Source organism: Vollenhovia emeryi, unplaced genomic scaffold (assembly GCF_000949405.1).
Source record: "Vollenhovia emeryi isolate VEMERY1.0 unplaced genomic scaffold, V.emery_V1.0 DF939325.1, whole genome shotgun sequence".
Lineage (NCBI taxonomy): Eukaryota > Metazoa > Arthropoda > Insecta > Hymenoptera > Formicidae > Vollenhovia > Vollenhovia emeryi.
This window is the reverse complement of record NW_011967041.1, coordinates 9,419-32,415: the sequence shown is the minus strand read 5'-3', so window position 1 is coordinate 32,415 and position 22,997 is coordinate 9,419. Positions and strand designations below refer to the sequence as shown.

General features: G+C 37.9%; 3 protein-coding genes across 6 annotated transcripts in view; 1 reads left to right on the top strand and 2 right to left on the bottom strand.

The window, feature by feature from the left end:
- Nucleotides 1-85: 85 nt before the first annotated feature.
- LOC105558628 (inositol monophosphatase 1-like) lies at nucleotides 86-2,277 on the top strand. The gene is made up of 6 exons (XM_012006415.1): nucleotides 86-361; nucleotides 520-653; nucleotides 786-1,045; nucleotides 1,347-1,452; nucleotides 1,526-1,677; nucleotides 1,802-2,277. The coding sequence occupies exons 1-6, from the start codon at nucleotides 302-304 to the stop codon at nucleotides 1,906-1,908; spliced, it is 819 nt and encodes a 272-aa protein (XP_011861805.1). The 5' UTR covers nucleotides 86-301; the 3' UTR covers nucleotides 1,909-2,277.
- On the bottom strand, nucleotides 2,276-10,689 carry LOC105558629 (serine/threonine-protein kinase PRP4 homolog). 2 transcript variants are annotated; one of them, XM_012006416.1, is made up of 14 exons: nucleotides 10,512-10,689; nucleotides 10,195-10,365; nucleotides 9,877-10,123; nucleotides 8,989-9,545; nucleotides 8,254-8,899; nucleotides 7,832-8,176; nucleotides 7,664-7,752; nucleotides 7,421-7,567; nucleotides 7,194-7,347; nucleotides 6,849-7,101; nucleotides 6,135-6,373; nucleotides 5,790-5,990; nucleotides 3,610-3,684; nucleotides 2,276-3,027 (listed from the first exon to the last, which is right to left on the bottom strand). In XM_012006416.1, the coding sequence occupies exons 1-12, from the start codon at nucleotides 10,514-10,516 to the stop codon at nucleotides 5,790-5,792; spliced, it is 3,054 nt and encodes a 1,017-aa protein (XP_011861806.1). In that variant the 5' UTR covers nucleotides 10,517-10,689; the 3' UTR covers nucleotides 2,276-3,027; nucleotides 3,610-3,684. The 2 variants fall into 2 exon arrangements, with proteins under 2 accessions (XP_011861806.1, XP_011861807.1); XM_012006417.1 differs by lacking the exons at nucleotides 2,276-3,027; nucleotides 3,610-3,684 and adding an exon at nucleotides 4,048-5,556.
- A 1,678-nt stretch (nucleotides 10,690-12,367) lies between these two features.
- The window catches only part of LOC105558627 (titin-like), a 20,042-nt gene continuing 9,412 nt past the window's right edge, over nucleotides 12,368-22,997 (bottom strand). The window contains exons 4-25 of one of the 3 annotated variants that reach the window (XM_012006412.1): nucleotides 21,924-22,997; nucleotides 21,144-21,191; nucleotides 20,930-21,046; nucleotides 20,670-20,822; nucleotides 20,194-20,557; nucleotides 19,446-19,761; nucleotides 19,070-19,358; nucleotides 18,730-18,801; nucleotides 17,383-18,604; nucleotides 17,111-17,271; nucleotides 16,655-16,945; nucleotides 16,427-16,568; nucleotides 16,043-16,312; nucleotides 15,507-15,952; nucleotides 15,112-15,414; nucleotides 14,853-15,007; nucleotides 14,621-14,771; nucleotides 14,387-14,464; nucleotides 14,156-14,260; nucleotides 13,856-14,053; nucleotides 13,447-13,752; nucleotides 12,368-13,328 (exon numbers count right to left, since the gene is read on the bottom strand). In XM_012006412.1, the coding sequence (XP_011861802.1) occupies nucleotides 13,126-13,328; nucleotides 13,447-13,752; nucleotides 13,856-14,053; nucleotides 14,156-14,260; nucleotides 14,387-14,464; nucleotides 14,621-14,771; nucleotides 14,853-15,007; nucleotides 15,112-15,414; nucleotides 15,507-15,952; nucleotides 16,043-16,312; nucleotides 16,427-16,568; nucleotides 16,655-16,945; nucleotides 17,111-17,271; nucleotides 17,383-18,604; nucleotides 18,730-18,801; nucleotides 19,070-19,358; nucleotides 19,446-19,761; nucleotides 20,194-20,557; nucleotides 20,670-20,822; nucleotides 20,930-21,046; nucleotides 21,144-21,191; nucleotides 21,924-22,997 (6,464 nt within the window). In that variant the 3' untranslated portion in view covers nucleotides 12,368-13,125. The remainder of the gene's footprint in view (nucleotides 13,329-13,446; nucleotides 13,753-13,855; nucleotides 14,054-14,155; nucleotides 14,261-14,386; nucleotides 14,465-14,620; nucleotides 14,772-14,852; nucleotides 15,008-15,111; nucleotides 15,415-15,506; nucleotides 15,953-16,042; nucleotides 16,313-16,426; nucleotides 16,569-16,654; nucleotides 16,946-17,110; nucleotides 17,272-17,382; nucleotides 18,605-18,729; nucleotides 18,802-19,069; nucleotides 19,359-19,445; nucleotides 19,762-20,193; nucleotides 20,558-20,669; nucleotides 20,823-20,929; nucleotides 21,047-21,143; nucleotides 21,192-21,923) is intronic. The other 2 variants (XM_012006414.1, XM_012006413.1) reach the window with 2 other exon arrangements.

Sequence of the window (22,997 nt, the reverse complement as noted above, 5' to 3'; positions counted from 1 at the left end):
GGGCGGTCAGGGCGGTGGAAGTAAGGAAACCATCGATCGAAGCCACGTACGGGTGACTCGATAAATGAGCTAAACACCGGCTCGGCAACGTGTTTACTGCCGAGCCGGGTCGAGCCGAACCGAGCTGAGCCGAGCCGAGCAGCTGAGCTGAGCGTCGCTCGGTATCAGCTGATGGGTCAGACACGGGTGATGTCGTGTCACGTCGGTCGGTCTGAGTCAATTCGCAATTGCAATAGCGAGTCGCGCTTGTGCGAACGCGTGTAAAAAGCTCTCGTTAAGCATTTCTCACGGCGGATAAACCATGTCGAATGTCGACGGGTGCTACATTGAAATCTTGCGACTCGTGAAGCAAGCTGGCTCGGTAAGTAGATTAGCTCAACGAGATTGGCCACTGTACGCTGGAGTGCCTATATCTTATAATGTATAAAATGATTACTACGAACAGTAAAACATCCAGTTGGCTCTCTGTGAAAAAGACGATTGACTCTCTCTCTCTTTCTCTCTCCTTTTTATCTGCAGATCATCAGGGAGAAGATTTATCAATGCAAAGATGTGCTCACAAAGTCGTGTGACGTTGACTTGGTAACGAAATGGGATCAAGAGGTAGAGAAACTTTTAATCGACGGAATATCGTCCAGATATCCCGATCACAGGCAAGTTGGGGCAAGCTTTGATTCAACAAACTCTCTCGAGTCATCTAGATACAACTGCGAAACCAATCAAGGGAGAGTAAAGAAAGCTATAATATTTTCATATCTAACGACAAGGTGAATGTTTCACGGCAGATTTATCGGCGAGGAGAGCACCGCCTCCGGACAGAAAATTGAATTGACAGATGCCCCGACGTGGATAATCGATCCGATCGATGGCACGATGAATTTCGTTCACGGTTTGCCGCACACGTGCGTCTCGGTTGCGCTGCTTATTAATAAAGTAGCGGAAATAGGAATAGTGTATAATCCGATCTTGGAGCAACTTTTTACCGCTCGCAAAGGTCAGGGCGCTTTTCTCAACGGCGCCCCAATTCACGTATCCGACGAAACGGGTAAATTGTTCTCTATTTTTAAGGATTATATACAGTCTTTCCATTACATCTTTCTACACAGATTTAAATCTTTTGCTCGTACTTTGATTAAGTTCGGCTCGATGTAATCACTAAAATCGACTCGTTCAAACAATTTAATCCAAATAATACGCTCGAGTACGATTCAGCATCGAAGATACTGATCAAAGATAATATCGTTCCGTTGTTTGCTTAAAAAATGCTCTTCTTACATCACGACTATCGAAATCTTTCGATGAATGATAAAGAAATTGTCTAATTTAATCAACTGTCGTCACTCCAGAATTATGTAAAGCACTGCTAATGGTAGAGATGGGAACCAGTAGAGATCCAGAGAAGATGAAAATAGTCTTGCAAAATATAACGCTTCTTACAGCACGTGTTCATGGGTAAGACACATTTACGTGCTACATATATAAGAAAAGATTGCCATTTAACAAAGAGATTTATTTACTTGTACAGAATACGATCGCTTGGTTCGGCAGCTCTGAATATGTGCATGGTGGCTCTTGGCGGTGCTGACGTTTCTTTTGAATTTGGTATACATGCTTGGGACATTGCAGCCGGAGATCTTATTGTTCGAGAAGCTGGCGGTGTATCGATAGACCCAGCTGGTAAACAGTAATTCCAGCAAACTATTACGTGTCAATCAAATCGAATAAAGTTAAATCAAATATGATACAGTATAGGATGAATGTCTAAATAAGACAAAACTCATTCGTTTCGTTATGTTAAAAGGAGGTCCGTTTGACGTGATGAGCAGAAGAACATTGTGCGCATCATCGATGGAATTAGCTCAACAAATTTCCAAGGTATTAATCCAGTATTATCCAGAGCGAGATTAAGAAGCTTGAAAACATATGGAAGATGAACAAGGCTCATTGTTTCTTTCATCGGGTCAGATCGTTAAAAGTAATGAAAATATCGTTGTCTAAAAGAAATGTAAATATTTCAATTGATATTGTTTAAGAAATAAATTGACGAGTTTATTCATTTATGATATAAAGCCAACTGTATACACGATAGCGTTGTCGCATTTTACTATAGATGAAAATAAAACCAAACTAAACTTTTTATTATATAATTATATATTACTCTCACAAAGGGACTTAAAAATAGTATTACTTTTATCATTCTCTTATGACATATGTAATTATTCTGAAACATACACATGTAATCATATTACATATAATTAAAAAAACTCAGGAAATATATTTATGAGTAACAGAATGATTGTTTATTGTCTCCATTTCATGTTGTTTATTTGCTCGATAAATTAGTGTACAGCTTGTTGCTTCACATATCTTACATCACACATCGCGCATCCAAGTCAAGATATATTTTCTAAAATGAAGGAAAAAACTTTATTCTAAGAAAATATTTTGTTTATTTCTCAAGTTTTCGAGTATTTACATGAAAGATGAGAAAGAGAGAGAGAGAAGAGGAAGAAAGGGGAGCGGAGAAAAAGAAAGGAACAGAAAAAGAGCAATTGTTTCGAAAATACTGTATTTGTCGCATCTGCTTTTTCATTTTCACAGAGCGTGGGCTTTAAATATCTGAAAACTCAAAAAAATCGCAAATATTAGTAATATATAAATATTTAATACTTTTGTAGTTGAACAATTTGGTTTGCGATATAAAATAATTTTGAAAGAGGTATATAAGTGTATCATATACATTTGTGTAATGTCACTTGAAATTAATTTGCACAATTATGTGTACTTTACCTGTAGACATACTTACGAGTCCTCGATTGTAATCTCAAGTAATTTTAAGAGAAACCTTAGCGCGCGGATATAAATCTAGTTAAACCGTTGTATAAACCTTGTTGAACTGTTTAGCGACAGTGCATGTATTTTAACGTAGTAGACACGACGTAGGCGCAAGTACATCGCATTTTTCCTTTCCTCCTCATCAATCGTTTTCATCATCTCTTCCATTGCCTCCCCTCCTCACAGGGAGGGCTACAAGTGAAACATTACCAAATTGCCAATTAGAACGATACATATACTCCTTTTAATCGTAGTTTCATAGTATATTTTTACTTCTGTATTGAAACGTTCCCGAGAAACATATATCTTTTCTTATTTTGTTTAGTCAGTTTGATTTTATCGATATTTCACGTTACATTTTGTACGCTTTCGTTGAACAAAACCACTAAAACGCACGTTATGTACCGTGTGTTAGTATTAATTAATTTATCCAAAGTGTATTTGCCACATTTTACTTCTCAAGTTGCTCTTAGAAAAGCAATCTTGCAAATATTTAAATATCATTGCAACTATATATGTATAAGAGACTTGGGAAGCTCGAACGAAATTCTATTATATTCGAATAAGATTTTTATACTGTCGTGAAAAATTCATTAAAGCATATTTTTTAACTCGGATTATTTTCGTAAGACTTTATCATCAAATTGTACTGAATATACATTCATATATATGTATGTATATTCAGTACCACATGTATGTATATATGTATATATTTATATTTATACAATTGAGAAATGGATGTGCTAAGTATCCCAGGCAATCCCCCATGAATACCTTGTAACGGGATCGGCGCTAAAGGCCCTTGAAAGGTCCGGCCGCACTTAACGATGATTTGAATCGAAGACACATCTGAAACATAAGCAGTCTCGTACAATCTTGTCACGTTCAAGATCACGCCGTGAACCATTCACAACAGCATCGATATTCAATTTTAATTTCAACTAAACAACCAAATTTTCGAGTTTGAGAGTTTGATCTTAAAAGTAAAGTTCGTATAAGAAAGTCAGCAATTCGAGTGCTATACTTGCAGAAAGCAATAAGACTCTTAACATAGATTGCAACATGTAACGTTACAACAATAATTATTGTTATCTCGCATATATCTTGATGACCGCCTTTATCTTGAAATTTTGCGTTGTAGAGCAATTATGTACATTTTTACCTCTATTTAGCAATTTTCATAAATTTCTTTAATCATACATGTCATTGTTCTTTTCATCGACGTATACAAGACTATGCATTTGTGTCTGATAATCCATTAAACCCACGCGTATAAAATGTGTATGTGTATGTGTGTGTGTGTGTGCACATCGTACAGGTATGCATGTATGTATATGTATACACTTTCATCTATCTCTATATTATATTATCGCTGTTATAAAGTGGGATGTATTTAATCTAGAACGCTCTTTAAATTTCAAAGATAAAAATGAAGACAGAACCGAGGCAGAGAGAAAACTAGAAAGAGAGAAAAATACAAATGCTATAAGAAATACTTGGACTGAATATATTAATTCATGATTCAAGATTGAAAAGACAAAATGCAAATTATTCTTCTTATTGTATTAAGCATGTGTCGTTTTATTTCAATATAACTGACCTATTCGCTATACAATTTATCTTCCAATTAAAACAGGTTTCTTTGCCGCTAAAGCTTCTAATGCTGTATGTGCACGTATGCTCGCTGATGAAATATTCTAAAATGGACCGAACAATGTGATCCATAAGGGACTTACAGTTTATATATATATATTTATTTATGTATATATATACGAACCCTTCTCGCTTTGCAGGCATATGTAACGTACAATTTCACATGAACGCACGATCTATAGTCATTTTACGAAGGATGCTATTCATAAGGACGTTCTCCAAAGTAGGAGAATTGGAAAAGGAAAATGATATCAGTTCATGCTGAAAGAGGCGGCTATTGCCCTTTTATCTCCAATTATTTTCACATACGCGTTACAACATGGACTAATCTATATTAAAGCCATCATATATACATATATGTATATATGTATGTGTATATGTTGTATTGCTGTACAGCGTATACAGGTATGTATATATATACATGTATATATGTATATATATATGTTAATTTGTTATACAGGGTATCTGACACATCCCTACGAGAAATGGTAGATTGGGTCAGGCCGGGCTCGGAAGGCATGTCAGATAGCTTTGTGTACCAGATCTCTTAGCAACGAGATGAGCGAGTGGTGGAGCGATGCGCACCGGAAAAAAACAGCAAGCAATGCGTTTACACGTCCCGTGTCGCTCACCGCTCGCCTACCGCTTTCCACGCGCTTATTCGCTCAGACGTGTCAATAAATGATTCGATATCTATTGCGAATTTTGTAAAATGGTACACAATTTTTCTTCTTAATCTGACCCAAGCTACCACCATTTTTCGTAGGAGTCCTCTTGTGTCAGATACCCTGTATGCAATATGTGTGTGTATATATATTTTTTTCTTATATATATATACATATATATTTATATGATGAAATTTACTCAGTGTATTCACAATTATTATATCGAGTATAAAAATATTATACTCTGTCACATGCAATGAAATAATGTTTATTTCGATTCGTATAGTATCGGTTGCTCATGGAGGACCGATTTTGTGCAACGTTACAACTATATTTTTCTTTTGATGCAAAATTTTTGTTGCACACAAGCAACTTGGATAATTTTTTGCACCGCCTCTTCCTGCTACATAAAAAAGAAAGAAACGAATACGGATATTGTCTATGTAAAAATAAGAGTATTGGGGTGGAGGGAAAGGAACGCGAGAATGAGAGAAAGAGATAGAGAGAAATAGAGAAATATACCGCGCTTTTCTATCAAGTGACGTTTAACATTAATAGAAAGGATTGTTAACGGTATCATTTTACAAAGTTACGTCAATGAATTTTTCGAAGCTAAAGGACCCCAGACAGGGTTACCTATATCTTTTCTTGTATAAAGGGATGCGCCAGAGCGTGATTGACAGTGATTCTCTTTCCTGCATCCAACATCAACGTTCGTTCCAACAAATCCTTGAGTTGTCCGACTTTGCGATTTTGTTCCGGTGGTAAAGAATTTCCACCGAGTTCTGCGCTGAGATCGCGTGTTGCTGGTAATGTGGACATTACGACGACTTTTTCCTAGAAAACACGCTAATTAGCAAATATTTTTTTCCGCCAAGATCATCACGGTATGACGCATGTGTATTATATATTACTTACAGCGCAGCGCTGCACGACTCAAGACTTTACCATAGGGAATATAATAAAATTAAGTAGACTCACCCGTTCCGTAACTTTATCAACCTCATGATACAGAAAATTGCAGTTAGTGTCGAAATGCTGATCCTTGAACGATCCTTTTCTAATTAGTTTGTTTGGCATTTTGCCCTTTAGATCCATGAAGTATTTTAACATTTGGTTGTTTGTTTTCCCCGAGAACATTATTTTTCCCGTATATAGTTCGTATATGGTACATCCCACGGACCACATATCAATACCAAAATCATATGGTATACCAAGAACTAGAAAACAACAATGTTACTTTCAATACCAAATTATTTTCTGGAAAATGTTATTTCCAGATACAATTTCTTTTCAATCGCTCTTTCAACGTCGAGAATGCTTCAACTGATTCATAACATTTTAAAATAATTTTCATATAACGAAGTAATAATGTTCTATTATGTATATATGTTAGATGAGAGCGCGCACACACATGCATCGCTACAATTGTAACTATTCATTTCGGTTTGACTGGCACGAAACGAACAAGTTTCGAAACATGTTCCAAGATGTAAATCATCAGTTAAAGCTTAACGTATATATCATTAATTAAACAATGTCATCAATGTCACGTGTTTGATTTCTGCATCTTATAATTATAAATAATATCAAGAGAGAGAAAGATTTGTGCCAAGTTTTGTGTGTGCGTGTGTGAGCGCATGGAGGAGAAAGGGTGATAATAATTAGGATTGAATAACAAAGTAAAATACTTACTAATTTCGGGCGCACGATAAAATCTCGAAACTAAATATGGTGTTATTTCATTTTCATGGGCGTGCGATGCAGAACCAAAATCACAGAGTTTCAGCACTAGTTTACTTTCACTGACTAGAATATTATCCGGTTTGATGTCAGCATGCAGAATATTCGCACGTTTTAATAACTTTAGTGCTAGAAAAAGTTGCTGCGTATACGACCTTACCGCTTTAACGTGTAAGCCAACGTCTTTGCCATACTTCTTTAAAACCTGCCGTTTCCCAACACACATGATTATCTCGCATTATTATTTTAATCGTTCTAAAGTATATATACATCTGAGGAATAAACGCTTGTACGTACCTCTCTTAAATTCATGGCTAAAGGTTCGAAAACCATACACAAATGATTTTTATGAAAGAAATGTCTGAACAGACGCAAGCAGTGAAATCTATCCTCCGGATCAGCGTCGTTCAGCTTTCTAAGAATTTCTAACTCCTTTAAACCAGTTCTATGCCTGAGAGTAGGATGTAAGGATGAAAAAAAGAGTAACAGTATTATGAAAATAAGTGAGAAATGAAAATACTTACATTATTTCATTGTTTCTTATTATCTTCACAGCTACGTCCAAATTCCCTCTAGCGCTGTCTCTCGCTCTTACTACGTTACTAAATACTCCTTGTCCTGTATATCCATAGACTACGTATCGCGCATCTAGCGTTTCTCCTACGCGCACTCTGAAACATACACACATTGTGTCGTTATTCAAGCTTTTATTTAACTTGGAAACTTATCAATGACACGAAATACAAAGAAGATAATATGTAACTAACCGATAATATCCTTCGGCGTCATCCCAATTATCTGTTAAACTAGGATTGTCAGGTCCTCCTTGACGTTTTCCTCCTTCAAGCGTAGGGCTCTGAATAACAAGTAATCGGACAAAAGATGATACAAGAGATAAAAGGGCGAAACAAAGTGAAATGAAAGAAAAAGCATACATTAAAATCTCCGATATTATCTACTTCTGCAAACATGTCCCACTCGTTGGATTTCTTCAAAGTTTGCTTTTCTTCCTGTTTAAACCTTTCAGACGTCTTGACATTCCCAGTTTTGTCAGACTCATCTAATGACGTATCCTCGAATCTGGACTTTCTTTTTTTGGCTGGAGGTGGAGACTCTAATTTCTCCGTGGGCAGTGGCGGGGTGTGGCTCTCCAAAATAGATTCATTGTTATTGGATGGTATCTCTACAGACTTTTGTGATATATTAGATTGGCTCTCTGGAGAACCAGCGACATTGATGTCGGCAGACATGTTTGAATCTTCATTTGGTCCACTTAGTCTCTGAAAGAGAGGGAGAGACAGAATATTAATCAACTAACACATACGCATATTGTTACATGCTACGAAGAGACATTTACTTTGAGCAATTCTTCCCGTTGTTTCCTTCGACGTTCTATAATAGCTTCCTCATCTTCTTCTTCCTCGATATCGATATCCTTGATGTCCTCCTCGCTCGAGCTATCCGAACGTTCCATCTTAAGACCTTCCGATAAAGAATCCTTATACTTGTCGCCGCGTTCTCGTTTGCTGTTTCTTTCTCGATCTTTCTCGCGATCTCTCATATGATCCCTGACGTGTTGCTTGTCCCGATCTCTGCGATTTCGAGAAGGAGACCTGGATCTTTTATACCGGTCGTTTCGCTCCCTTTCCGCTCTAGCCCGAGTAGGACTACGCGATCTTCTCACGGTACTGCGAGATCGGTCTTCGATTCGATGGTCGTGATACCGAATGTCTCGTCGATCGCGGCTACCATCGTGTCGATCTCTATTTCCATGTCGATCTTTGCTTCTACTATCCCTTTTGTCGCGACTACCGTGACGGCGAGGCTCTCTGCTAGATAATCTATCGCGACTGCGTCGATCGTGACTGATGTGGCGATCTCGACTGTCTTGACGTTCGCGACTTCCCAGCCTGTCGCGACTCTTACTATCTGAACTTTTTGTCTCATTGTTACGAGTTTTCGGACTATGACGGGTGAGTGGCTCTCGTTTTCGATTTTCTTCTCTGTACGAATAAATGATTAATGTATCTTTCAGTAAATTACGTTGGCTAACGAACGAAAGAAGCAATAATAACTATAAATAACAACTTACCGTCTATCTGATTCTCTTTTCCGCGTCTCGTCCCTTCTTGACAAATCCTTACGTCTCTGCTGATCATCGTCTGCTTTTCTATTGGATTCGTCCTTTCTCGTATCTTCTTTCTGTCTCTCGTTAGTTTTTCGTGAACATCTGTCGTCTCTTCGAGTCTCGTCCCTTTTTCCTTCCTCTCTAGGGCGGACTTTCTCGTCTCTTTTCCTATCAAAATCTCTTCTCTTATCTTTGTGTGGTTCGCGGATTTTTCTGTCTCTAGTCATATCAACTATAACACGTCTTTCTGTTTTTACCACTTTCTTACGTTCTCTACTGCCTGATTTGCTTCTACCTCGTTTCTTCGGTGGTACATCATCGGTATCGCTATCATCTTCCACGAGTATCACGTCTGGTGTCTCTACTGTCATCTTTCTTTCTTCTCCCTCCTGTTCCTCCTCTTCTTCCTCCTCCTCCTCCTCCTCTTCCTGCTCCTCTACCTCTCCTCCTTGCAACTCCTTATTTTCCCCCTTTTCGGATTCATCCGAAAGATATTGTACTAAACACGCTTGCAATCGTTCCTACACATACAATGCAATTATAATAAATTCCAACACTCGTACAGGATGTCTCACGACCACTGGTTTACGCTCTAAATATGCGTATGCTGTGATACGTGTAAAAGTTATAATATATATTATAATCGTACATCATAGTATAACTAATATGCCACATTTTCTTCAATTTCTCACAACTTGGAAAGTGAAACACAAACGTTACATGTGTATGTGTTCTCTCTCGCTCTCTCCCTCTTGCTTCAGAGTCAGCATTGCGTGCTCCATTAGCCCTCAATTAACAACTACTCTATAACTATTATATTATTGAGTTAATCATAAACACACGTTTGCCTACCTTTTGTTTCATTAATTCCTCAAGATCAATATCATCCTCTATGATTGTACAATCCACTTCGTCGGAATCAAGATCGACCAACTTTTCATCTTCGCTTTCATCCGTAGAAACGACTTCTAATACAGTTTTTGTCTTTCCATTCATACCAATTCCTTTATGTACCGCGTTGGAAATTAATTTCTCTTCCACGGTACCGTTTTCCATACTTCTATCCTTTTTCTGTCTCTTATGTTTCTTGTGTTTCCGTCTGCAAAAAGGTATCGTTTCTATACATGGAAATTATGATCGATATATTGATCAATTGCTCAATTATATTACCTCTCTTGCTTGTCCAAACGTTCGTCGTCTCTTTCAATTAATTTCTCCCTTTTATGCTTATGATGCTTATGTTTTCTCTTCTTTTTCTTTCTTTGATCAATCACTCCTTCGGCATCGGAATCTAATTCCAAGGGTTCTCGCTTACATTCAGGGCCCTCCAAATCTGACGTGCTGCAATCGCGTGTCGAAATATAAATGTTTTGACGGAATAATGTTTGGTGAAAAGAGTGGGAAGAGACTGTTGATGCCTCTCCGCTCTTTCAACAAATCTCTCTGTTGATAATATTAAATCGAGTTCTCGTACACAATACACTTACCCCATGATGAAGTTTAGTAAATAATTAATAGATAAAACATAAAATCACTACACACAGCAATTCCAATGATCTAAATGAGTACGATCGGTAACGATCTGTAACGAACGCACGAATACACCAATTTCTCAGTGAGACGCCATTTTGCAAGTTCCGTCACTATATACAGAAAGAAGCCTGAGAGAGTAGACTGAGTAGACACGTTCCGTGCTTCAAGCCGAATTCGCTCACTAGCGCCTCCGTACGTACAAAATGCGTACCAGAGCGGCCATGCCGGCGTTTTGCTAGTACTCGATGCTGTTTCAAGAGACTGTCTCGCGCGCCTTTCATCAAAGAAGAAAATGTTGCGATATCCACGAAGGTTGATCACGGTTCATCCACATCATAGACTTCTATAGACGGAGCCTTTGTACGAGGGGTAACTGATAATCGCGGTAAGGGGATCACTCGTCTGACTTCGACTTTTTCCGGTGAGATTCGGTAATATTCGGTTCACATTTCCAATACGTGTGCACACGTCCCCTCCAATCATCCCCTCCAACTTGGAGTGGGGATGATCCGTTCGGCCACGCGCGCGCGCACGCTCGCACACAAGCAACGCGCCGTATATACGTGTTCACACGTATTGGAAATGTGAACCGAATATTACCGAATCTCACCGGAAAGAGTCGATGTCAGATGAGTCCTCCCGCGCCCCGAATATCAGACCCCTCTTGCCCAGAGTCGTAGCTAATGCTCCGTCTATAGAAGTCTATGATCCACATCTTCATATGGAACACTTCAGCCTCGTCTACATAGCAGTCGTAAAGTCGTAGTCGTAAGAATAGTCGACCATGATTGGTCAATTCTTATGTGTCTGACTGAATTGACCAATCGCAGTCGATTATTCTTACGACTACGACCATTGTAGACAGAACCGAGAATCATTGTAGCGGAGGCTTTAAGCCTCGTCTACATAGAAGTCGTAAAGTCGAAGTCGTAAGAATAGTCGACTGCGATTGGTCAATTTCGTCAGACACATAAGAATTGACCAATCATAGTCGACTATTCTTACGACTACGACTTTACGTCTTCTATGTAGACGGGCCTTTACGTCCAAAAAATCATCATCATCCCAGTCTATATGACTCGTTTTATTAATATAAAATTTTCTAACCGATCAAGAAACACGAGAAACTAACGAGCTATCGACCAAACCAAACAGACAGTGAAGTTCATTGGCTGTCGCAAATCGCAGAGACGCAAATTTTGGATTTGGTCAAACCTTGCGACTGGCGTTTGCGACTGCATTAGGGTACTATTACATTTGTCGTACGACAAATTTTTCAAGCGTGTCGATTGGCCCCTGAATAGAAAGTTTCTAGATACTCGAGAATTTTACTATCCTTCAGCCAATCAATACGCTTAAAAACTTTGTCGTACGACTTTGTCTTACGATCGGAAGTAGCGCTGCTTGCGTTCATGCGATTGGTTACTTGCGACTAAAGCCTATCACACAATGCCAGGCAACAGGCAATAGGAATAGAGAATAGAATTTTTGACGCGTTGGATTCGTCGGAAATTTTTCTTCAACCAATCCAACGCGTCAAAAATTCTATTCCCTATTCCTGTTGCCTGTTGCCTCGCATTGTGTGATAGGCTTAATGTAGAACGACCTTGACTCGCGTAGTACCGCCGTAGTAGCGTCAACATGGCGCAACATGGCGTTGGGACCGGCGCCATGTTGGTCTTTTCGAGAAGCGCCGTGAACGGTGAACACGCAGTGGGCTCGCCACATTGTGCAATTTAACGAATAAAGAAAGACGAAGCAAGACGAAGCTAGTGGGATCAAGATGTGTGCATCAGGTAAAAGACATATGTATAATTTGTAATAATTTAATCGATAAATAAAATATTTTACAATAGTTACATATGTATGATATAAGTTTACGTAAGTAACGCGAAATATACGACGCGTCCATTGGTTGATAATGTTGTAATGGCACCTATATTTGACGTCTCTCTTACCAGGTACGCGTACGATATTTCTTCGTTAACTGATGTCTCAATATTATTAACAATATTAATCCAAAGTAAATATAATATTATCGATACTAGTAACGAGAAACAATTAATGTACACTATATACTTGAAGAATAAATACTAAAATAATCTCTGGCTAGCTCTGGCTTCGCCATACAAATAGAAACGAACGTTATGTAGTCACAAAGCATCGTCACCATTGCCGCTGGTCGTGAATGCAACTCTAACGATGCGTATTAATGACGGAAAATTGATAAAACTGCTCATACGGTACCTACATTTTCCGAGCAGTCTGCTAAAAGCCTCGGAGAAAAACTAGATTATCACTCGGTAAACACTATCGTTTACAACAGTCTCGCGAGAATATTCATTTCAACATGCATATGTAATTGTTACACGATTTTACAGAGGAACGATTAGCGACGTTATCACACTAGAGACAGGTTCAAGCACAGTGATTAAATATACATGTTGATTTGATTTGTTTCGATGAGGAAGAAAGAATGAAATCGCAAATGCGAAAGGGATCAATTATATCCGCCGACACTCCACAATAGAAATGTTGAGAATTACACAAAAACGTACGTAGAAATGCTTATTCAAACAGCTTTTTAGCATAGTGCCAAATGCGGAAAAAGTACTCGTCTTTCCCAAGTAATCTCGCTCTCGCATACGAATGTATGTCGGCGTCCATATTATGCTCTCGCAACCATGAACTCGTGTTTTCCGTGCTGAAACTCACCGATGCGGTCTCACCTTTGTCCACAGCTTCTGCAATTGGTTCCACGCACGACAGTTCTGTCAAGGAAACCAATTTCACGATTTATCTCGAGTTTAAAGAACGTGGTGTGATGTAAGTAATATAATAAGACCAAGTAAAAGCAAAACTAATGAAATAAAATGGCAGAGGTTGTACCTGATGTCGGTACGATCTTAAAGGGTTCTTCCGATTCCAAATGATCGCTGAATCCGATCTCGTTTCGTGCGAAAATTCTCACGAGGTATTCGTGGTTCTCCTGCAGGTCTCTGATATTGAGTTTCTGAATGTCCGCGCTAACTCTCCCGACTTCCATCCACATTGTTTTCTTCGCGTCTCTAATAGCGATTTTGTATCCTTCTAGAGAGGCACCGCCGTCTGACTCGGGTCTACCCCATTCGATTACCATTGTATTCGCCGCAATCTGCCTCATCTCTAATGGAGCGGTAGGTGGTGACGGGACATCTACAAATGATTCATAGTATATGTACGTATATATTATTTTTATATTAATATTATTATATCTGTATACGGTAAATTGTCAATAGTAGGGTATAAATTGGCTCACTGGCATGAGTTTTTAGTGTGACCGGCTCGGAATTGCTCGGTATGCTCAGACCTATGCTGTTTTCAGCAAAGACTCTAAAGAGAAATTCGCTTTCCTTTAGGTTCTCTATACAGTATTGATGTGTTGTCGCGTCCAAAGTGACAACCTTTGTCCACCGGGCGCCTTTCCCGATCAATGGTTTCTTTTCGATTACGTAGCCTATAACGAGAGGAAAATAATAAGTATTCAATACCAAAACGGAGCATTTTTTTTTAAAATGAAAGTTTACGTTTCATTTGCACGTTGCATTTTGTTGCATACCTGTCAACTCTGATCCTCCTGTTGTAAACGGTGGTGACCAACTGAGAGTGACGCTCTTGCTTGTGACATTTGCCGCTCGAACGTTTAGAGGGCACGAAGGTGGTGCTAAACAAATTTTTTATTATAACATATCTTGTATGTACATACGTGTTTTACAGCTATTATAGAAAGTACATAAAAAGGAGAGGATGCAAAAGAACGGGAGACAAACAATAAGAATAGGAAACTTACTTTTAACGACCATTATTTTGGTTGATGGAAATATGCCTAGTAGCGCGTACATGCTGTTTTCTGTAAGCTTGATTATTTCTGAGCAAAAGCAAAAATAGCGAACGTGCGTTAATATATTATAATAATAAAACTACTATATATCGGGAGTTAATAATTGAGAATCGGTAGTAAGCTGATGGGCCGAGATACTTGAAGAGTTATAATTAATATATGTGAATATATGATAGAACTTACTTGGTCGTTTACCGACTGTAATCGCCTCCTCCGCTGTATACGGAGGACCAGCACCGACGTTGTTTCTAGCTGTTATTCGGAAATTGTATGACGTATCTGTTTTCAGATCGGATATAGTAACATTAGTGACCTCCCCTTTTGTACTCGCAATCTGAAAAAGCGCCACAGGTAGAGAAACGATTATCTCACAACAGTATTGTGACACGACGATGTGAATGTGAACCGTACTAACTTTTTTCCAAGCTTTCTTCGATATCTCTTTCATTTCAACGATGTATTCTGTGATAGGAGTACCGCCATCGTTCTCAGGTGATTCCCATTTCAATGTGAACGACGTTTTCGTCATTCCAAAAACTTGGAGCGGTCCTCTCGGCGGACCTGGTGTGTCTGTATATGTATACACATATCAAAACGAGCGAAAAATATGATTTGATCGTTATGCAAAATTATATTTGATTTAGCATTTTCTTCTAATACAATTCTCTTCTTACCAAATGAAGTCCTTGTTCGAATTGGTTCGGATTCCAAAGGATCTGAGAGTCCGACCGCATTTTTAGCGACTATTCTGAATAGATAGTCGACGTCCTGCTGTAATTTCTGCGCGCAGAAATTCTCAACTTCTTTGTCAACATCACCTACTTTTGTCCAAACTTTCTTGTTCGCTTCGCACTTCTCGATGGTATAGCTTTCCAATTCCACACCGCCGTCATCAATCGGCGGTCGCCATTCTATGGTGACGCGATCTTGTCTAATTTCTTTCGCGACAACTGGTCCCTGGGGTTTACTTGGTTTATCTACAATTATCAACATATCAAATATGTGAGTCGTTTTATAAATTTCGAATCTGTACTTCTGAAACTTTCATAATTCATAATTGAGTATAAACCTATGATACGAAGATGACATTCCATCGACGAGCTGCCGGCTTCGTTCGATGCTTTCACTGTATAGTTAGCTGTGTCGTCTCTGACAAGTGAAGGAATCGTAATAATAGATGTATTTTCTTTAGTCTCAATGGAAATGCGTTTATCAGTTATTTCCGTATTATTTATCGACCATGTTACTTCCGGTTTTGGGAAACCAGTCAAATTAATCTCGACCTTCCAATGATCGCCCACTGTTAATCTCTGATTCCTTAAATTTTCGTCGCAGGTGATCTTTGGGGATTCTTGAATTTTTAATCGACACGATGTTTCCGCCATTCCCGCATCATTTTGAGCTTTTACCGTAAAGGTGGACGAAGACGTCTCGGTCGTTTTTCGAATAGTGTATTTAGCCACGTGATTTTCATACGTAATGTCATTATCTTCGAAAGCTTCGCCATCTTTCAACCTAGAAAATAATTTTCAAGATACGGTTCGATCAATTAGCAACTGCCCTATTAGACAAAAAAAAAGTGAAATGAAAAATACGAAAATTTACCACGTAATACGAGGTGTCGGTACACCGCCAATTACGCAAGAAAGTGTGACAACCTCTCCTAATCCAATCACGATGCTCTTGAGTGCTTCAAGAACGGTCGGCGGCTCGGACGCTGATAGCTTAGAAATTCTTAGGTACGGCGTATCCGCAGATGCCTCCCCCGGGCCAGCTTCGTTAACAGCTGTTACGTGGAAGGTATATTCCTTGTCGGCGACTAAGTTTGTCAATTGATACGTAGTTTCGATTATCGTCTCTGTGATTTTGCTCCATCTTAAAATCAAGTCACTTGCTTCATTACAGATTGTAGGTATTATATATAATTTTTAAATACGTTTTTCGTTTTGTTTTCCTCAACACAAATTCATCAAATTTTGCGTTACTTACGAAGTTTCTGTCTTTTCACGATATTCTAAGATGTATTCTATGATCGAGGAGTGCCCATCTGAATCTGGTTTCTTCCAATGAAGCGTAATGCTATTGTCGGTTATTTCAAGAGGTTCCGGAATTCCTGGTGCTCCGGGTAACTCTGTGATGTATATATATACACTTTTGTGAGTTGTTCTGCTATTGATATATGTATAAATATGTATGTACAAATATGTGGATACTTACGCACAACAATGACGTTGATTTCTATACTGTCCTCTCCATGAGGATTAGTTAATTGTAAATTATAGTCACCAAAATCTTTTTCTTGTGCATCCCTGATCGTTAAAACGGCTGAGCATTCGTCGATGGATGGAATAATTCGCTTAGACTTTTTAAGAACATGACCGTTGACTGTCCACTCGTCAGTTGGAGTTGGCTTAGCCGTGAATCTCACAATGATATCAATGTCATCGCCTTTCATCGTTTTGTATTTTCTGAGCGTATCAGGGTAAATTCTAGGCGGTGTTTCAATAACTGCAACAATGGACACACGCGCGTGTACATATATAAAATAATATACAATTTATATAAAGACTAGAAAATTAGAGCATTAATACGATCTAGATGTACCATCTACAATATATATATGTATGCGCGTACGGAAGATATATTTTAAACCATTTGTCTTATAAAATGTACCTTCGATTTTTAATCTGGATGATGTCTTTACATTGGCAACTGTGGCGGTATATTCAGCAATGTCTTCGGTTGTGCATTTCTTAACGATGAGCTTCTTGATATTTCCTTCATCGATAATACTGTATTTCGACGATTGCGTATAATCGATTGTCTCATTTTTCCTACACAAATGCATATAAATCGTTATGCATAGAAATGTGTATGTACAGATTTGTTTCAATACATTTTTATAGCTGCGATAAACATTCTTAAGGAATTTGCAATCAACTTACCTTAACCATGTTACTGGCACGTCGGCACGTGATAACTCAATAAGAAAAGTTGCATCGGTGTTGACCGGTACTAAAGTAACGTCTGGCAATTTTTTGATAAAATCTACTTCGGGTTCTTCGACCGTCAGCCTAGCTGACGAAGTTTGGTCGCCAACTTGACAAGAATAGATGCCTGCATCTTCTACTTCGGTATCATAGATCTTCAATTTCTGTCTCTTGCCATCGATCGACAATCGCACGTGCTCAGAAAATTGCAATTCTTGTCCGTCCTTGAACCAGCGTACCAGAGCGTCACCTTTCGTTAACTCTATGTCGAAAGTCGCTTTCTCCCCTCCGGCTACAGTTGTATCTTGCATCTTGGTAATGATCTCCGGCGGTAATTCGACAACCGTAACTTCTGCTGTACATTCTTGGTCCGGAAGAGCGCATGTATATTCACCTTCATCGTGAACTGATGCGCTTCTGATGAAAAGTTTTCTCACGGTACCATCTTTCACGAATTCTAGTTTTCCCTTACTCTGTGTCAGTAATTCGCCATCCTTACGCCATGTAACGTCGGCCATTTGGGATGTGATCTCAACCTCCAGAATCGCCACGTCGCGTTCCTTTACCTCAATGTCCTGCAGTTTCTTGACAAATTCCGGCTTGGTGGCCCGAACAATAACGTTGCTAGATGTCATTTGGTTCTTGACGGTACACTTGTACGTTCCTGCGTCGGAAAGGCCACTCTTCTTAATAAGTAACTTGTGTATACGACCTTCCTGCATTATCTCGCGATGATCCATCCCGCTGATTTCCTTGTCATTATGCCACCATACCGTAGAAACAGTATGGGATGTCTCGCAGCTTAATTCCAGAATTTTATACTCATCGATTACGACTTCAGTTTGCAAATGTCTTGTGAAAGAGACTTTAGCAACATCCACCGTGACTTTTGCGCCATGAGAAGCTTTTCCGACTGGATTACTGGCGACACATTTATAATCTCCAGCGTCTACTTCGGAATCTGCATTTTTAATTTCGAGCGAGATATTTTCGCCGTCATAACTTTCTGTGATATTGGCCGATTTATCAAGCGGCTTGTTGTTTCTAAGCCAAGTAACTTCAGGAACGGGATTTCCAGTGACTTTGGCAACTAACTTAAAAGTACCTCTTTCCGGAACGATTATCTCTTGGAAACGTTTGGTGAACAATGGTGGTTCTGGGGCGCCACTTGGTACTTCTGAATTTCATAAATACAATATATAACATATAACGGAGAACCATTGCTACAGAGAATCTACTTTACATGCAAAGTTATAATTGTATATACATATATCTGCATATAGATATAAGTATGTATCATACCCTTGATAAATGAAACATGCTTGTCGTTTATACAATGTTGAAAGTTAATGTTGATCTGTGCTACGGAGTTAACTGAAAGCACATTAGAAAGCGTTTTGTAAAATTATATTCAATAGCAAGAGATACTTTGTCGGTTGAGAAGATGTTACAATAAAATGCAATTAATTTTTTTAGCTCATAATAACAGCAATTAACTACCGCGATCGACAGCAGATCGATTGTCGATTGATTCTCGAAGAAGCACATAAACACAAACGAAAAAAATGAACGTAATTAGAATAAAACAAGAGCGAAGCGTTAAGATGTTGCGAGATGCGATTAAAAAAATATTTAATCTTACTTTCAACGGTCAATGTAGCCCGAGTCTCAGCTTTGCCCATATCATTGATAGCTGTGACTAAGTATTCCCCACTATCTGCTAGTTGAGGTTGGATTAAGTTTAACGTATTAACATGTCCGTCTTGCTTTAATTGCAAGTCCTTTATCGGCTTCCCGTCTTTGTACCACATTATTTTCGGTGATGGATTACCGACTATTTGAGTCGATAAGACAACGGTCTCACCTTCCTTGACTACGTGAGATTGTAACGGTTCTAAAATCTCGGGTGGTTCGCTCTTTCCAGTTTTCACCTGTTTCATCAGAAAATGTATTAATTATATTATGAAACGTGCAAAGGTGAACCTTTAAATACATATAGCTTCATGTTGTCGACCAACCTTTACAGGAATATCGATAGTGGCTTCGCCCTCTCTGTTTTTAGCAATTATCTTGTATCTTCCTTCCTGCTTCTTTTGAATTTTAGTGAATTTTACGACGCTGCAGTACATATGCATATCGCTTTCGGTAGCAACTATAATGTTTTGTTCACTAACTACCGGTGCATCTTTATGGTACCATGTTATTTCTGGTTCTGGTACAGCAACTAATCGACATTCCAGTATCACATCGTCATTTTCATTTACATATTTCGCCTTCGGCTTTCGAGAAAATGTAGGTGGTATACCCTCCAATATATCCGCAAGAGATGATTCTCTAAACAATATGATAGAAACAATGATTAAGATTAAAACATTAATTGGAACAATATATGAAATATAACGCGATACAATATAATGCAAAGATTATAATTTGTGAACAAGTTTGTGAAACAAGCACAGTATTAGTTATTATATGTATACGTACATATATGTATGTAATTGTTTCACAAACTGTTATAATAGCACAAATTTACAGCCTTTTGGTTTTTGATTGTGAGCCGAAGCGAGCGACAAATGTGAACAAGTTACGACGCGAACAGCTGTTATTTCTCGGAGAGCGCGGGTGAACACGAGTGCTAACACAAGCCTCCCAGCTTGATACCAGGAATCTCAAAGTCTATACGTGAGTTATCTAACTGTATATTGTATTGAAAAAGTGATCGATTCTGGTCAAAGTAACGTGTTCAAGAGAGTAAGAAGTGCATACCTCGAAAGGCTTTTTCTCGACAGACCAGTAACATCCGATCCGTGATCTGACAAAGGAGCTTCGACAATGAGCTCAGTGGTACTGGATGCAAATCCTGCAGCATTTTTTGCAACGCAGGTAAAAGTACCGGCATCTTCGGGAAAGACTTCTCTGATTATTAAGGTAGCAACGTTATCTTCGTCATAATACATTTGGAAATCAGTAGATGGCTTGATAATAGCGGTCTGGCGGAACCAAGTTATTTGTGGTCTTGGTATGCCTTCTACTTGACACTCGAATTGAACAGTGTAACCATCTAACGTATGAATTGGTTGTAATTTCTCAATAAATCTTGGTGCTGAGGCTTTTTCTCCAGGGGCCGGCTCTAAGAAAATATAAACGTATCAGTATCAATACCTACTTTAAAAGCTTTACGTTAAATTTCAAATAGTAATCAAATTTTATTAGATTTTGCAGTTTTATAGATAAATGCTTACTCTCAAAGATTGGTAATTTATCAATCTTTTCATTCAATTTCCGTTGTAAGTAAATAGTGTAATGTGCCTCATCTAATAAATATTGTGCTGGTACCCAACCCTTTTCTTCAGTCAAGTGTTTCTTTACAAACCACCAGTCCTGATTGGTATGATCTACAAAAAGTAAATCTCAATTAGAGATGTTTCATGTATTAATTATATTGAGTATATACTATAATGTGTGAATGTGACGGTAAGATTTTATCAAATAAAGATCTTACCGATGATATAAACTCTTTCCCCTTCTACTAAATTAATAGCTTCTTCCGTCTCGGCAATATAAGAACAAATTGAAAACATTGTATCACCTTCACGAACCACATATTCAAGTTCGTCGACTAAAAGGAATTAATAAGTTATTTAAAATAGAATGTAGAAATATTTAAATCTTATATTACATAATATTAAATGCAAATAGACATTATTGAAGCAAACCTTCTTCGGATATTTCCTCTTCTTTAGTAATACTGAGAGAAGCTTCTTCTGTAATATTATACATAAATATCAAACAAGTATTGATTATAATACAATAAGTTGCTTATAAATTATATTCCAATCGTAATATTGCGAACTCTTCGACGATTACAGCATTTATATAGGCAGAATCTATTGAGTTACCTTATAAATAATGCGATATAAAAACGAACTTGGTTTATTCTTTAGTTGATTACCACCAAATTATTTTTATCACCAAGAAATTGGAAATTTAATTGTAAGATTGAGATTGAAAGCAATGCAAATAATAATGAGAAATATATATTTTAGATTAAAATTAAATTTTTCTTTTATTTCAACAATATTATTCTCTTAAAAAATCGTATTACTTATGGGATGACTCAACTTTTGTTCATGAGTGTGTACCACTTTGCTTTGAATATGAGTCTTTTTACATTATTACTTTGTAAATAAATTGCTTGTTACTATGTTAAAAATATATAATGCAACTACTACCGATATGCTTTTCAGACGCAGCGGATTAACGAAAGAGTTAAGGATAGGCAGAAATTGTCTTTTTTTCTACGATAAAAGGGAATGCAGTAATTGAGGAAAAGGAAAGGAAAAGCAAAGCACAAGAATAATGCATGTACACTCATTGCTAAAAGGGGGTTAAAATAATTAAAATTATTATAAATATTAATCATTATTATAAGTGGAAGCCTATTAATTTAATTTAACATGCTAATAAAGCATAAATGTATGTAGGCATCTTCGAACCTTCTTCGAACGTGGAAATACGTCTTTTGCTCTTCAACTTCAACGCCAAGGATTCAGCATCAGTTTCCTCATACGAATATTTTCTATCGCGTTTTAATTGCAATTTGACATTATCTTCTTCAATTTCCTCTACAGCATATGGGGCTTTTTGTTTCTTTTTCTTTCGTCTCAGTGGTATATTCATTTCGTCAATATCAAGTTCTTCGATGCTATATTCCTCTTTACCTTCTTCTTCCGATTCATCAATGATCTCTTCGATAATTGGACCAGAATCATCTTCGATTTCTTGAATGATTTTGATTGTTTCTTCGCCAGTTTCTTCAGAATATGTAAGTGGTCGTCTTTTTGGTTTTAAGCGCACTTTACCGGACATAGAAATATCTTCTTCTTCATATGTATTTAATGATATTTTAAATTCTTGTTCGACGTCCTCTTTTGTCTTTGTAGAACGTGGTCTAAATGTCACATTCTCCACTTCGGTAACTTCTTTGATATCCGGTCTAGATTTTTTCTTTGGTCGTAATTTACGTAAAGTAACATCTTCGTAAATTTCTTCAATTGGCTTTGGTGCTTTTTTCGGTGGTTTACGTTTCAAAGTAAATTCTTCAATTACTTCTTCAGGTTGTTCCACAATCTCCATTTTCCGAACAGTTAATTCTTCTGAAATTACATCTTCGATTTTTGGTGCTGGCACTTTTTTCTTTAACAATACATCCGTGGATGTCTCTATAATTTCTTCCACTTTCTTATCTTCGATGGGTTTTGTAATAGTTACTTCCGATATTTCTTCCGTTTCAATCACCTTTTTTCTTGGCTTAGATTTCAAAGTAACTTCTTCAACATCTTCAATCTTCTTTTCTACTACAGGTTTTTTAATTGTAACTTCATCCGCGACTTCTTCAAGAATTTCTTTTTTCGGCTTCTTCAATACTACTTTTTCGGAAACGTCTTCTGATATTTCTTTTTTCTCCTTCGGAATGGGTTTCTTTACGGTGATTTCAGCAGCAGCTTCCTCAGTGACCTGTTTCTTCTTTGGTTTCTTTTTTAACGTAACTTCTTCAGTGACTTCTTCGA